Source organism: Dasypus novemcinctus, chromosome 31, assembly GCF_030445035.2.
Source record: "Dasypus novemcinctus isolate mDasNov1 chromosome 31, mDasNov1.1.hap2, whole genome shotgun sequence".
NCBI lineage: Eukaryota > Metazoa > Chordata > Mammalia > Cingulata > Dasypodidae > Dasypus > Dasypus novemcinctus.
In genome coordinates, this window is record NC_080703.1 from 26,822,830 (window position 1) to 26,838,207 (window position 15,378).

The 15,378-nt window shown below is 37.3% G+C and overlaps 1 protein-coding gene across 3 annotated transcripts in view; it reads left to right on the forward strand.

Moving 5' to 3' along the window:
* The window catches only part of GADL1 (glutamate decarboxylase like 1), a 179,658-nt gene that overhangs the window by 52,738 nt on the left and 111,542 nt on the right, over positions 1-15,378 (forward strand). For all 3 annotated transcript variants that reach the window (XM_004470877.4, XM_071212843.1, XM_058290584.2), the window contains 3 exons: positions 4,553-4,669; positions 9,304-9,368; positions 9,634-9,715. In XM_004470877.4, the coding sequence (XP_004470934.1) occupies positions 4,553-4,669; positions 9,304-9,368; positions 9,634-9,715 (264 nt within the window). The remainder of the gene's footprint in view (positions 1-4,552; positions 4,670-9,303; positions 9,369-9,633; positions 9,716-15,378) is intronic.

Genomic DNA, 15,378 nt, shown 5'->3' on the forward strand with positions numbered 1-15,378 from the left:
ACTGTTTCAGATGCACCTACATCACAGCTTTCCTCCCGTTTCACCACACCCCCACTGCTCTTGGGGCTTCAGAACATTCTCTGCAGCAACATACTCAAGCATAACTGCTGAAGAATGAAAAGCCCAGCTGATGAGCTGGGATGCAAGTATATCTATTATCATAGGATTTCATATTCTAAGGAAGATAGATTCTTTTGTTGTTTTGTTGTTATATTTCTGTTGTACTCTTTATTATTAAAAGTTTTTGCAAAAAAATCACCTTGTCCCTTGGGCATGCTGGATTACTCTGATTTGAAATTCTATATTTAAAAATTCTATTATTGCATGTGTATTGATTGCAGGTGTATGTCCTTAGATCTACATTTATAACTTTTTTGGTCAAGAAAAAGACAAGAATTTAATCAAGTCTCCAATTTATTGGAAACACGGAAGTTAGAGAAAAAGGTTAATTGACCCTATGAGGAAGAAATCGATCAAATCCATAATTCTACAAGGCAAACCATACATTATACTCTTTTTTTCATATAACAGGCTTTATTTTTAGAGAAGTTTTAGATTACAGAAAAGTTACATCTAAAGTTTAGGGGATTCCTTTACACTCCACCCCTACCCCTCCCACATTTTCCCTTATTAACAACATCTTACACTAGTATGTTACATTTGTTACAATTGATGATCTAGTATTGAAGCATTGCTACTAACCAAGGTCTATATTTTACATTATGGCTTACAATTTGCACTGTGCAATTTTATAGGTTTTGACAAAATGCATAATGACGTGTATCCATCTTTGCAATGTCATGCAAGACAATTCCAATGCCCTAAAAATGCCCCGTGTTCCACCTATTCTTCCCTCCCCTTCCCCTCGGAACCTCTAGTAACCACTATCTTTATATCAGTGTTTTATTTAAAAAAACATTCCAATAACAAGTGGATTTAGTAGTTGTCTGATGGTACAGATTAATAAATTTCTTTGAATTGTGGATAAAATTCTACATTACAACCTGTGAGATATTTATTCTGGCGTGAACCACAGATATTGCTTTCTAGTTTTAGTTTAATCTTTTTCTACAGAAGTTTCTATCAGAAAAAGCTTTCATGATGTCATCAGTACTTGTCAGTGGGGAATGTTGATTGTACTTTTTTGTGTGGTTCTTGTGATGCCTTCCTTTTTTCCTTCCTTCATTGCTTTGCCTCCCTCCCTCCGTTCCTTCCTTTTAAACTTTTTTCTTATGAGAAAATTTCAAACATGAAACTAGAAAGAATAGTATAATCATCCTCCTTACTCATCATACAACTTCAATATTCAGCTTCTCTTATTTAATCCTGTTTCATCTATACCTCCCCATCTCTCCCAGATACTGTATCATTCAATCTGGAGATAGTTCAGATTAACTATAAAAGAAAAGGACTATCTTAAAAAACACACACATAACCATGATTATATTTAAACAAGTAACAATTAATAATTTCTTAATATTATCAAATACCCAATCTGTGTTAAGATTTGTCCCAGTGCTTTTAAAAAACAGTAATTGGCTTGTTTAAGTCAGGATTCAGACAAGGCCCGCATGTTGCATTTGATTGCCCCAGCACATAAATCTTTCCTAATCTGCGGCTTCCCTTCCTTCTTTTCTCTCCATCCTGCAGTTGCTTCATTGGAAAGACCAACTGGTCTGGTAGAGTCTTCCACATTATAAATTTTGTACATTACTTCAAGACTTTGAGAACCCAAGTGCTTTATTCCCCAACTCTACTCCTTCTGTTTCTGTTTCCAGTAATTTGGCTGTTAGTTATTTGGCTCCATGAATTTCAGGTTGGATTTTTTTTTTTTTTTTTTTTTTTTTACTGAGAATACTTCATTAGTAAATTTTGTCCTTCCATAGGGAGACACCCTATGTCTCTTTTTTGTGATGTGATTGATTGGTGTGTTCATGTGTCCTTAGCCTGACTCTCCATCAGCCTCTCATCTCATGAGTTTTGCTGCCACTGATGATCATTTTCTAGACCCATTATTTCATTAGGTGGTATTCTAATTCATTTTCTCATCCCTCCTTCATTAGTTGGCTGGCATCATGCTGTAATAAAGAACATTCCCTCATCCCTAGATGTTTTCCTTAAGGAAACAGTTGGCACAGGAAAGGCCAGGAAAATGCTTTATTCTTTCCCCTTACTTGCCAGTTTTCAGAATAGTGAGATGGTTGTCCAGCACCCTCCAAATATACCTAAAACTTGTTTTTATTTATTATCATTAAGATCTCAAATTTCTAGCATTCCTCTGCAGTCATTCTTAATTTTATTACTCAAGTTTTTGTTTGTTTTGACAATGAAAGCACATGAAACTGACTTTATCTTGAAGTTAAGAACTTGAGAGAAGAAGTTTGCAAAAGGTAAAAAATGCTGTAGGCACATTTAAAAGTAGGGCAATGGGGTTAGAGTTGTTTTTTTGTCTCTTTTGTTTTATTTTAAGTCAGCTAAAATATGAGACTGGATTTGCCAAGGACAAACCTTGCATCCATTCTTAGATCATAATGCATGATGACTAGTTTATTTTCCTCAGTAGCTTCAGGTCTAAATGTATTGTTTCAAGTCTTTGACTTACATTGTTTCAGATATAGGAAAGAGTGCATCAACTTTTTTTTTTTCTTCTGGAATTCAATTCCCTGGCCAATCACAATGCATCTAAAACCACTGAGCCGTGACCTCTACTCAATGCCATTACAAAGATGGTGAAAACCACAGAGGGAGCAGAGATTCTAAAGTGTTTATAAAAAGCGAAAGTTGTATAATATAGTCTGAAAATCTGGAGATATTTGCGTGTGTGTGTTAGAGAGGGCAAACTTTCTTAGGGAATACAGCTTGTCGGCAGTATGCAATCAATAACTGTTTCCACCGAATTTTCTCATTAACACCATGAGAACTGAGGGAAAAAAATCTAGAAAGCTAAATCCAGATTTCAAAGTTTAATTTCTGGGCCTGATATTTATAAATAGGATTGTGAAAAAGGTGAGGAAAACTCATTACTAGGCTGTAAAAGTGTATGTAGGTATTTTCTCACCACTGTCAATGATGTCATATGTTTATGTGGTAAAGCTCATCTCTTAAAGACACCTTAAATGGTTTTAATAAATTACTTTTCCTGTTGTTTTTAATGATTGATGTAAATCTGTATCATTTCATTTAGGTCACTGGGCATGATAAGAAAGTAATCTGTTGGTAGTTGACTACAGGGAAGAATTCCCAATGGTTCCCCAGGGGCTCTGTCACCTTCCGTCTAGCCCTAAGAGATGTATATGGACTGGATCCCATGTGTCACAACTGCCTTCCATAATAGCAAATGATTCATGGTGTACCCTTTGATTCTTATGCATCTCCACTTAAAAAATGTCCTTGCTCCACCCCACTTTCCATTGCAAAATCACATCTTGCTGTGAAAGGTCATCTAAATGGAAAAGAGTCTGGTTCAAATGCAACAATTCCTCATATTAAGAGTACATAAAAATATATTGCAATCTCCACTCCACTTCAAGATAAAACTGAGAGAAAAACGGCTCCATCTTAAATAAGGTAAAAGGACTTTCAGTCTTGGTCACCTATTCCTCAGGTGCTCGAGATGTTTAGGCTTCTAGTTGCTCTCCCCAAGTCCACCTCTCTCTGCAAACTTTCCCTCCAAGGCACTTCCACACTGACCACCACATCTCTGTGCCAGGCTGGGATCCCTCCATTTGGAAACAAACTCATAAACTCGTTCTCCAACTGGTTGGAGTAAACTCCCTTGTTGGCCTAGTGTCGACTGGATTTATCCCTGTGCTCCCACGTCCTCCCTCTTCTCCCCTATTTCCCACTGGCATCTGCTCACTTTGTAAGATGCAGCCATCAGCTGTTTGGAGGGGAATAGTCATGGTAGAAGTGATGCAGATCCTTTTCTTCCAGTACATTCTAGTGGATTTCTCTGTTATGACACCCATCTTAGACAGTGTATCCCAGTGATATTACCTTACTCCCCATGATGCCAAATTTATACTTGAGCACATTCCTTGTTTTGTAATGACACTTACTGTACATGGAAACAAGCAGACAAGTCTACATTATCCCTGGAGCTGCCTGTTTGTCTTCCAATTGTGTCCCTTTTCATTTCAGAGAAGGTCCACAGTGCTGGCATGATGGAGGCACCACTGTATTTCCCTAAGAAGGAGTCAGGAATCTGTAGATTGCCAGTTTGCCATTCTGGTTGAGGTTGTTCATTCTCTCTCTGGGACATATACAGAACAGGATTGCCTACAGAAAGAAAATGAGAGTAAAATTAGTGAGGCTGCATATTGATTTGAGACAAAAGATTACATTTTGTCATGACCTTTTCTCAGTTTCCTTAACCTGTTTCAAATGTCCAAAGGCCACAGGGTGAAGTTTAAAAATACCCAATGAATTAATGATTACCTCCAAAGAAACCAATGAAATATCTGGATATATTGCTTCAGATACTATCAGCCATACTACAGGACACATTGAGTGGTGATGACTAATTCTCTTTGCGTGTGGCTCCTTCTTACAGGGGGCAGTGCCATTTCTTGTCTGTGCCACCTCTGGTACAACTGTGTTGGGAGCCTTCGATCCTCTAGATGAAATAGCTGACATCTGTGAGAGGCACAGCCTCTGGCTTCATGTGGATGTAAGTTCATTTATTTAACTTCACAGTCTTTTTACAGCTTTGGTGGAAAGTTTTTCATATGAAAATTAGATCTGAGATCCCCAGCTATGATGGTCCTTTGGTCCTTTGAGAATGCTGTCGATGAGGCGGCATGGTGGAGGGGACACATTTGGGACTATGGAATGAGGAGACTCTAGGATTCTGATTTCCCTCTTTATCATTGTGAGCTCAGCCCTTCGGGCTTCAGTTTCCTCAAATGTAAACAGATGTGGTCTGTTAAGTCTCTTCTAGCTCTAAAATTATGTGATTCCAGTCAGCTGGAAAATGCAAAAATGATCCATTACATAATCCCGTCATATAATTAAAACAAGTTTTATCTAAATCTATCATCATTAATCATTTGAGAGAGAGTCTTCATAATTTTCTAAACAGAGGCTTGGCTTTTTGCCTAATTAGTTCTGTAAGTCCTGTGGTTGTTCATAATCAGTTTTCCCTTAACTAAAGGTAACCCTTAAAATTCTGCTCATCAAAGGTTAAAATTTTGAAGTCAGCCAGTTAAGAATGCTTGTGGAACTTTTTGGTGTACTTATTTTTGCATGTGGAACCAGGAATTAATTAGTTGGCTTCTACCCAGGAGAAGGCACTCTTGAACACACTGTTGTGAATGTAGGGACATTTCCTCTAGTAAGTGAACCTACTTACTATAAGAAGAAAGGACAATATTTTGACTTGCCAAATGGAAGGTAACTGAGCAATTTGGGGATAGAATTGCATATAATATTTTCCTTTGGATGACTCCATGTTTTCAAAGTAGAATGTCTGTGACACTATACGGAGAGAATTTTTCAGCCGCTCAAGGCTTTCATAAAAAGTATGCTAATATTTGGTAAAAGCAGTACTAATAGAAAGCTCACTAGAGTTAAAAGCTCTTTTAGCATGCCAATGGCAGTACTGTAGGTAGATTATTTGTGGTTTCTTAAATGGGAGTGCTCTATTTGTATCTGTTCACATTTCAACTTTTATCTTATTGATTTTTATAGGCTTAGAAACATAACAATACATTATGTCCTAAAAGATAATATGAACTGAGTACTTTTATAACTTTGGAAATAAGGGAAAAAATAAAGTACATCAGCTGTTATAGTTAAATATTCCATTCTCATAAAAGAAACATTAAATATGGATTACATAGTTTATGTAAAGTAGAGTAACTACACCAATGGCTAAATTGGGAATGATATTAAGAGATTTATGGGGATTAGAGAGAAATGCAATTTATAAATATGAATGAAAGCTCTCTAGGTTGCCTGAAAAATAAAGGTTGAATCCTTGAAGCAGAATTTTTATAAGGAAATATTTAAACCCCAGCAAATTATGCTACTTGCACTTAATAGGCATCTAATAAATGCCTGCAGTGTTTTGTTAAATTTAACAATAGCCTATTTGAACTATTAAGAAAATTAGGAAAATCTAACATTGACAGTGTTCACCTCTCCTTTAATATTCCAGGCATTGAATCTGTTGATGAAATCTTGAAAGAAATCTATAAATATACCATACATAGTTTTTAAAAATTATTTTAAAGAAAAAAGTAATAAAATTGCAGCGATTGCTTTCATCTATTGAAAGAAAAATAAGGTTTTTTTAAAGATCCTTTAAAATATTAAAAACTGGTGTTTACTGTGTCTCTTTTAAAAAATATAATTACGCTTACTTGTTCTGCTGGGTTTCCCATAAAGCCAACTTGCCCTACTTATGTATATATCATATTTTATTAATTCTAAGATGCCCCCTTTTGATTTTTAACGTCTCAGAACTTTTTATGTGCATATCTTTTTTTCTTTCTTAGTGGTGCATGAAAAATGGTCAGTCTTCTCTTTGACAGTGTCTTAAATTTGGTTTGTTATAATGAAGTTTTAAATGACAGAACCAGAGAAACTAGTTTATTATAATCCTTTGCCTCCAATCCTATTCTCCCTCCTTGAGAGTGAGTTTTCTGCCGGCCTCTGGCTCAGAGCAGGATGTCATCTGTGGTCCAGTTCTCTATAACAGAGGCTGTGCTGCTGCAAAGGCTCATGCTCCCAGCCCAGTTTCCTTGACTCTCCTGTCTACTTTTCATCTCAAGCCCAAGGAAGATTGTACACACAGTATTTAAAATCCCAGGCTTTCAGAGGCCACCAGCTCTAGATTCCACACCCACCTCCACTTCCCTTTCAGGACTGGTTCTATTATTAATTTACTAGCTAATTAATTGAAAAGAAAATGTACAAGAAATGGTATGCCACAGTGGCTAACATATGGTAATAGCTCAATAAATGGCAGTGCTTACTGAAGTAGAAAAATCAAGTTCCTTGATCATGTAGGTGACTGGTTTGATGTTTTTGTATGTTTTGGAGTTAGGAATTTAGAAGGTAAAGCAAGTAGACATGGGGCATTGGCATGGGAGGGGGTTGCTTTTTTTTTGCCTCTCTGCTTTTTTGAGGAATAAGGCTGTGGATGAGCTGTTCCTAACTCTGCTAAGCCATTCTGTAAACCAGTGAACTAAAACCTCCAATGAGTTCTTGTTCTTGTGATTTGGAAACCTAAATCCAGCTCATTAGGCATTTAGGAGAATGTTTTTAGGAGGCAGAGGAGGCAGAGGATGGGGCAGGAGATAGGACTGGGCTCAAGTCTTGTTTGTGAGACCAGCAGAAAGGGAGAGAGTAAATGGATGTGACCAAGTCTTACTAAGTAATCCTTTCCCTGGATGTCACTGGTAGGCTCTCAGTGAGATTGGAGGATTAAAGGATTGAGGAAAGTAAGCCATTTTGTATTTAAGATGTCTAATGGGAGTAAAACAAACAAGTATGTAAATCATTTGAATCTGTGCAAGAGTCAAGATCTCAAAATCCAGATCTGGGGTCGTTCAACCAGTAAGCCAAGATAAAATTTTCCTAGATGCTGAAACCTTTATAGCCCAGCTTTAGCCACACATGATCCATTGTGAATCCCAGTGGGGAGGAGAGCACAGCAGGAAGGGGACTTAACTGACAACCCAAGTCATCGGTCCTCTGTCTGAGAACCTTTGGAATTTGTGCACCCATCCACCCTTAACGTGCATCAAGTTCACAAGCCTTGGTGGACCCCGTGACATTGTTAGAGATTCCAGTTCAATTATGGAAGCAGGGCTGGAACCACTATGAGGCAAGTGAGGTGCCTAGCACTCAACACTGAAGGAGGCACTCACTCTCAGGGTTGTGCAAGGGTGGGGGAGGGGCACTTGCACAACTGCGAGAGTGGGCGTCTCCTTAAATTGTACACCCTAAGCGATTCATTCCTCTCACACTAGTCCCAGTCTTTATAACAGCATTGTTTTAAAATGGAATCTAAGGCCACAGAGTGTTCACGTTGTACTCTCTCTTCATTCTGAACAAGTGGACGCAGCTTTTCTAATTCCCTGAGGATTATGAAGATGCTTCCTTTTCTTCATCTTCCACACTCGTCTTGGCACTTTTCCAACGTAATTTGGGGTCTGCTGTAGCTTTTTAAATTCTGTGGCCCAAGATAGCTTCTGTCTGTATCTTAGGCAATACCTGGCCTCACCTCCTGCCTACATTTCCATCCCCTCTCGTGTATCCATGCTCTAGTCTACCATTTGACCAAATGATTACCTTTTCTACATTGTGATGTTATCGTGAATGGGCTTTAGACACTGGGTCTGAATTATATTACCTGTGGAATCTTGGGCAGTTTCCCTACTACCTCTGACAGTTTATCTGTAAAATGGAGTGCTAACTCCCATTCTCTATGAGATACTGAGAGGTTTTAATAACCATGGGAGCGTACAACAAAACCCAAACTTGCCTCCTCCTATTCCGCTCACCGCAGTCACTCTTTATTGGCCTACAAATTAAAACCTAGACGTCAGATCAATTTCAAGGACTAAAATGACTTCGATGTCCCCTCTATTGATTCTTCCTCCCCTGTATTCCAGACATATTGACTACAGGATTTCTTTTCATCTCATTCTCAGCTCCTTTCTCCTTTGTGCATAACATCTACTTTGGCATGAATAACTAAGTCCCAAGTTTCCTGTGTCCCACTTTCCTACTTTTGGTTTGAAAATATTTCTAAAAGCCATCTGGCTAAAAAAAATCTCTTTTTTTTGATAGGACTCATTTCCACCTCGCCCATCCCAGTTGGCTATGAATTATTTTTTCTCCTCTAGCTTCCTCATCAAGCATGTGCCTCATTACTTACGCAGAATGGCAGCTCTGAGCCCACGTCACATCCTCGACATTTGTATAATTTGAATGGTAGAATGTCAGCACTGTGAAGGCATTGACTACTTTAGATTCTAAACTTCAAGGGGCATGAACTGTGTCTTTTTAACCACTTTTCATCCATACCCAGCTCAACTGGTTAATAAATCAATTTCTTTATGGTATGTGAATTTAAATCCTAGGGGTCATTGGGTGCCCATCTATCGTGATGAAAGTCAGGTCTTCTGAGTAGAGCCAGTGATCAGTTTCCTGGAATACAAATTGGTTAGCATGACTTAAAACCAAGTATTGAATAAGAGAGATTGAGGTTGTCACTCAGGGTTTTCTGTGATAACCAGGTGGTACTCAAATAACTGAAATAACACTGTTTTGGTTATATAAATATCTCAACAGGCTTCTTGGGGTGGCTCAGCTTTGATGTCAAGGAAGCACCGCAAGCTTCTACATGGCATCCACAGGTAAATGTAGCTTCCCAGGGAATCTCTCTGGACTTTGCCCATCCAAGAGACCTTTCGAAAATAGAGAAAAACCAAATAATTACCTTTCTTAAAAAGAGAACTCCAAAGTCAAACTCCCCAAACCACACAGAAAAGGAATCTTATTAGACACTAAGTTGGGTATGAGTACTGATTGTGGATCCCGATAATGATAGTGTTCTTTCTGCCTCTGGAAACAAATTGACTCCCCTCCCTACCCTGTCCCTTTCTTTGTTTAACACAACAGGGCTGACTCTGTGGCCTGGAACCCGCACAAGATGCTGATGGCTGGAATCCAGTGCTGTGCTCTTCTGGTGAAAGACACATCTGTGAGTTTTCCTTTTGCTGTTGTGGGGCAACAAGGGGGTTAAATCACTGTGTTTGCAGAGGACTCCGTTTTTACTCAGACTTTGGTGACTTGGGCCAGGTGTAGATGAAGATCTTTGGGAGCTGTTGATGGCATCGAAAGGAAAGATAAATAGGCCCAAATAAAAGATCTAGTGTTTCGGCTCTGGTGATTTTGTGGATTTGATTTAGGTATTATAAAGTCTCATTAGTTATAGCAAAATGGTGTCTCTCACCCTCATTTGGATTATATTTTGAAACTCAGTTTTTAAATGTTGCCAAGATTTTTTTTTTCTTCCTTGATTAAGTTTGGGATTTAAGTTATCTTGAAACTTCTGCTCACTGAGAAAGTGGAGCAGATGTGTGCCATACATTAAATTAAATGCTTAATATGCTTAGCTAGGCCTTAATGGCCAATTTATATAGGAAGATGTTAGTTCAGGGCTGACATCGAATGCTGATTTCTCAAGGCATTGCCTGCCTCAAGTAGTCAGTAACTAGCTTCCTTCGGAACATTGGGGAGAGTTGAAAACTAGGCTCCCTCACTGGGAGGCAAGTGGGGAAAGAGTTATTGAGGTTCCTCTTTGCCAGAGCTATAAACCCTGAGTTTTCTGTGGATTAAATAAAGATCCTTGTGGGAAGTGGCCCAGGCTGGAAGTGCCATTTCATTCTTAGAAATGCCTCCTCAAGATCTGTGTTCAGCATGTGGGTGATCATTCTTAGCCATCTGTTTTCATTTTTTTTTTCTTAGGGGACTCCCTTTGCTGAAGCTGAAGTCATTTTCCATTTTTAAGGAATTTTACTTCAAAGGAAAACCAGATTTAAAACTTAAAACCTAGTCTTCTATGTGTGAATAATTACAACTAACTTTTCTAAATTATTGTGACATTTATATGTCAGTGCTCTTGTGTTTTGACATGACCAAACAGAATGTCCATTATCTATTAGGACCAGATTCTACATTTGTAGAAAAGATAGTCTCAGGAATATGCATTTGTTCCTTTATGTTTTATTTGTTTGCCATATTTGAGTGTATTCAATGCCATTTGCCTTTTTATTAAATTTACATTTTAAAATTGTGAAGTGACTGCATGTCATAACTGAAAGGTAGTTTAGAACTACTATGTCATTTGTGAACCAAAGAACATAATCAGCTTGCCCATATTTACATATTTAAGGCACAACAGAACTAGGAGTAAACTCAGCTTTCCTTTGGTATAGATAGAAGGACAAAAATGTCAGGCATCCTTTATGAGTCAAGCCTTTTACATTTTCTTTTTCTCTAATCAGCCAATCAGAATGACATATTTGTCTGTTTCTGAGATGCTCTCAGGAGGGGTGGAAAATTTAAACCAAAATTTTTATAACTACTCTTTAGAATGACTTCCAATCTTTTATACATTTTTTCTTGTTGAATGATATTTGAGTGTTTTAGCCAAGAATTGATTTACTTTTATGTACTTGAGGCAATTTAAAACTTTATGGCTCACATAACTCTTTAACAGGGATTAAATTTTTATTTTTTTAATAAGAATTCATTCCCAGATCTCGAGGACAACGATAGCACCTGTGTCTACTCAAGAGAAGGAATTAAGAAGTTAGGAAAAATTGCATTCATTGTGCTAGGGATTGAGCACTTTCCAAACAAATTCCCATTTTTGAGGTGTGTGTGTGAAAAGACCATTTTCAAAATAACTGGAATGGAGAGCTGTAACATGAGATATGACAATCAGTTTAAGAAGTCCTATGTTGGTAGCTTTCTGTCTCTGTTGCACCTGCTTACAACTAATAGTGTTCTTCATATGTATTTATTTTCATTCATTCATTCATTCATTCACTCATTCATACAATATGAACTGATCACCTATATAGGCCAGGCACTGTGCTGATTCTGGGTTTATAGCAATGAACAAGATGGACACATTCCCAGGAGTCCAAGAGCTTATAATCTCACAGAGAAAACACTGAACTAAATTCACATATTTTATTCTTAATTACTATTTTGAAAAGTACTCCAAGGAATGTTCCAGTGTCTGAAAGACATCTGAAACAAAGAACGTTTCTGCAGCGTCTCCTTTTCTGCCCAAATCCCAGATCTCCTGGCAACTAAGAATTACCATATGACACAGAACTGGTCAATATCATAGGAGTAGAGCTCTTGAGAGAGGCTTTACTTTCTGATAGAGGCAATATACACACAAGGTCAGCATCGTGGTGCTATCCCTTCCTCCCTTTTGCTACCTTGACTGCCGTTGAATCAGGATAAGGTGCATGGAGTCCCATTAAAGCAATGACTCAATTAAAAATTTTAGAGAGTGGCCAAGGAGAAAGGAAAAAAAATCATGGTCTTGGATAATGATTTTGAAACGCTTTGGTACCCTGGGAATGCTGACTTCTAGATTTTGGGGGGGATGTGAGATAAATGTTCTCAGTGCTGAAGTCATGCTAATTGAAGTAATTTCTATTGGGGAACCTTTTACCTGCAGTCAGATGCACCCCTATCTGATACAAGGAAGGGAATCCATAGCCAGATCTATGTGCCAGGTAGAAGGAAAAGCATGTACAAAGTCTCTAAAAAGGAAGATCCTTTTTATTTTTAAAAACTGAAAGAATTCCATTGTGGCTAAAGCACAGAGGCTGATGTGAAGACTGTCAAGAGATGACAAGGATTGGGCAATATGTAGGGTCATGCAGTATCTTGGAGACCATTCTAATGATTTTAGACAATATCCTTTGAACAACGGAAGCATTTTAAAGCCAGAAAGATTTCCCCTTAAGATAATGAATTGGAGGGAGGCAAGCATGTTTGCAAGAATAAGAAAAGTCTTGCAGTATCCAAGCAAGAGTTGTTGGCAGGGATTCGTAAATTGGCACTTTCTCATTATTCTTCCTTTAAAGTGCTCATCACAGCTTGTAATTATGATTTCTCATTTAATGTCTTTCTCTCCCATTACAATGTAAGCTCCATGAAGGGAGATACCAGGTCAGTATATTCACCACCATATCTCCAGTGCCTAGCAAGTATTCATTAAACGAAAGGAAAAAACTAAAATTCATTAAAAAGAAAGTAATGATTGATTAAATAAATTAAAAGTCCTCAGAAATATCTGCCTGCATGTCAGCAATAACTACGGGTTTCCAGTTGCCTCCCCACCCCCATTGCTCCTTTTGAGAAACTCTGAGATACAAAGATTAAAATTATAGTCGATGAGCTTTATTGTCAAATACCCCTAGCAGTAATTGATGAATAGTGATTTTAATTTGGACTTTCTCCTCCAGTTGATTTAAGGTGATAACTCTACTTAACGGAAAACAAACTACTTGGTGAATATGCTTCTGTTAATGGAAAAACCAATTCCCTAATTTGTCCCCCCAAAGTCTTGACATTTGCAATGCTGTTTTCATGATTGATGAGGTTGGTGATGTTTGCATTTTTAATTTTCTGCATTAATAAATGAGAAAAGCTTCAGAGAAAAGGCAGAGCTGTTGCTCTCCATGTTCCACTATCTGTAACTCTGTTTGTATCACAGGGATAAGAAAACAGGGATTTGAAAAAATATATGGTTGTAAATAGGTTGGTTTCAGATGTAAATGCTGGATCTACATGGCTATTTTTGGATCAAAGACAGTTTTGGTGCTTTCATCTAAAATAAAAGGCAATATATTCTAAGATCAATTGCATGAATGATGAAAAATCTCAACCTTGGCTTTTTTATTTTAGTGTTTATTAGAAGGTCTTTTGAAATAAAAATAATGAGCAGATACACGAGAATATGAAACATGGTGATCAGATGACTTGTTGATTATAAATTATTCCTCTCCATTTCTAACTACCAGTATCATTCAATATTAACCTCCAAGGTTTTCCTGTTTAACCTAACAGCTGCGAAGAATTCAAGTAACATTTATTTTTTTTAAAAGAAAGACTATATTGATGCTATGGATTTTTTTTATGACATCCATTTTTGTATCTTTTATTTCAGAAGCCATTCATGTTCATCATAGACAAATTAGATAAGCAGAAAGATGAGGGGAAAAGAATATAGAATACTACTACTTAAAGAAGGCCTTTTATATATTTTTCTATACATATATGCATGTAAATGTATACACATACACACATACCTAATCCACAAAATTGCATCATATTTTGTTCTTTGACATGCTTTTTTCTATTAACAAAATCACTACCATTGTCCCATGGCAACAAATGTATGTATTCTACACAGCTTTTTAATAGCTGCATAGTATTCTATCATTTTGATATACTGCAACTAACTTGCCTAACCCCTTATTACTAAACAATTAGATTGTTTTTAAATTTTGGCTATTACAAATGTGGCTGCAATCTTTAATGCTAAATTACAAATGTGGCTGCAATCTTTAATGCTAATAAAGAATAATCTTTTATTCTTCCTTTGGGATGAATTCCTAGATGTATCAGTTTTCATGATGCATTTTTATATTAGTATCCAAATTGTCCTTCAAAAATTTTTTTACATCTTTACTAGCAGAGTATAAGTGTATGAGTGTGTATGTGTTTAGTCTTTGACTTATAAATTTGATAGGCAAGACATTTAGACACCCACATTTATGGGCACACCTGCAAACTTTTCCTTCTAATTTTATCTGTTGACATTTCACACCTCCTTTTCAGGGATCTTCTTTGGCTAGGTGTATTGACCTGCAGTTCTGGGCTAACTAGGTTTCAAATGTATGGCTTGGAGGTAAACTTACAGTTCTTTTCCTTTCATCTTCTTTTGAAGGGAGTCTTAGTGCATGGGCCCAGTTTTTCCTTGGGAGACAGAATGGCAGGCAAAAGAGGAGTAGCGGATTCCTTCAATGCATATTTATCGAGGCTGTGCTATGAGCCAAGAAGTGCAATGCAAAGAAAAAGAGGAGACCAAAGTTGCCTCTTCTGTGCTTCCCCCAGAGGGGAGGCAGGGATTTTCACTAGAATACCACACCTGAGAAATACACTCCCTCTCAGCCCCATTTTCATTTCTATTCGGAATGACAATTGATATTGCATTTGACTTATATGCCATTTAAAAAATCTGTGCAAGAAAATAAGAGAAATAGGTCTCTTATCAGAGAAACTGGAACAAATAGCATCTGTGTGTGTTTGTGTGTGTGTGTGAGGATTTCATTTTTAGCTCTTGTTTTTCTCCATGGAGCTCCTTTGGAAGTGCTGTTAAATTCTTTGAAAGTACTGAACAATCTGATCATCAAAGTCATTTTTTTTCTCATATCAGAGAACACTCACACTTCCCCTACACACATACAGTATAAATTTCTTTTGAATGACAGTTTCCTAGCTAATGTAGCAGAAGAAGGGGAAGTTCAGTGTTTAAAACTGATGCAAAAAGAGAAGCATTTGACTTGTAGGAGAGACATCAATCTCCTGTGCTTGTCTCTGCCAAAATCACTCTCCCTATCCTGGGTGTTCTAGTTGAGCTGAGATGTCTGAGCAGGGCTGAGAATTGCATAAAACTAGCAGGACTCATCAAACACGTGATTGGGAAAGAGCCTTTTTCTTTCTCTCTCCCCTTTTTTTTTAATGTAATAAACACAAGTTATTTTTTTCATTAATTTTTTGGAAATTTTTGCATGTGCATATATGTATGTATGCATCATATTTTTTAAA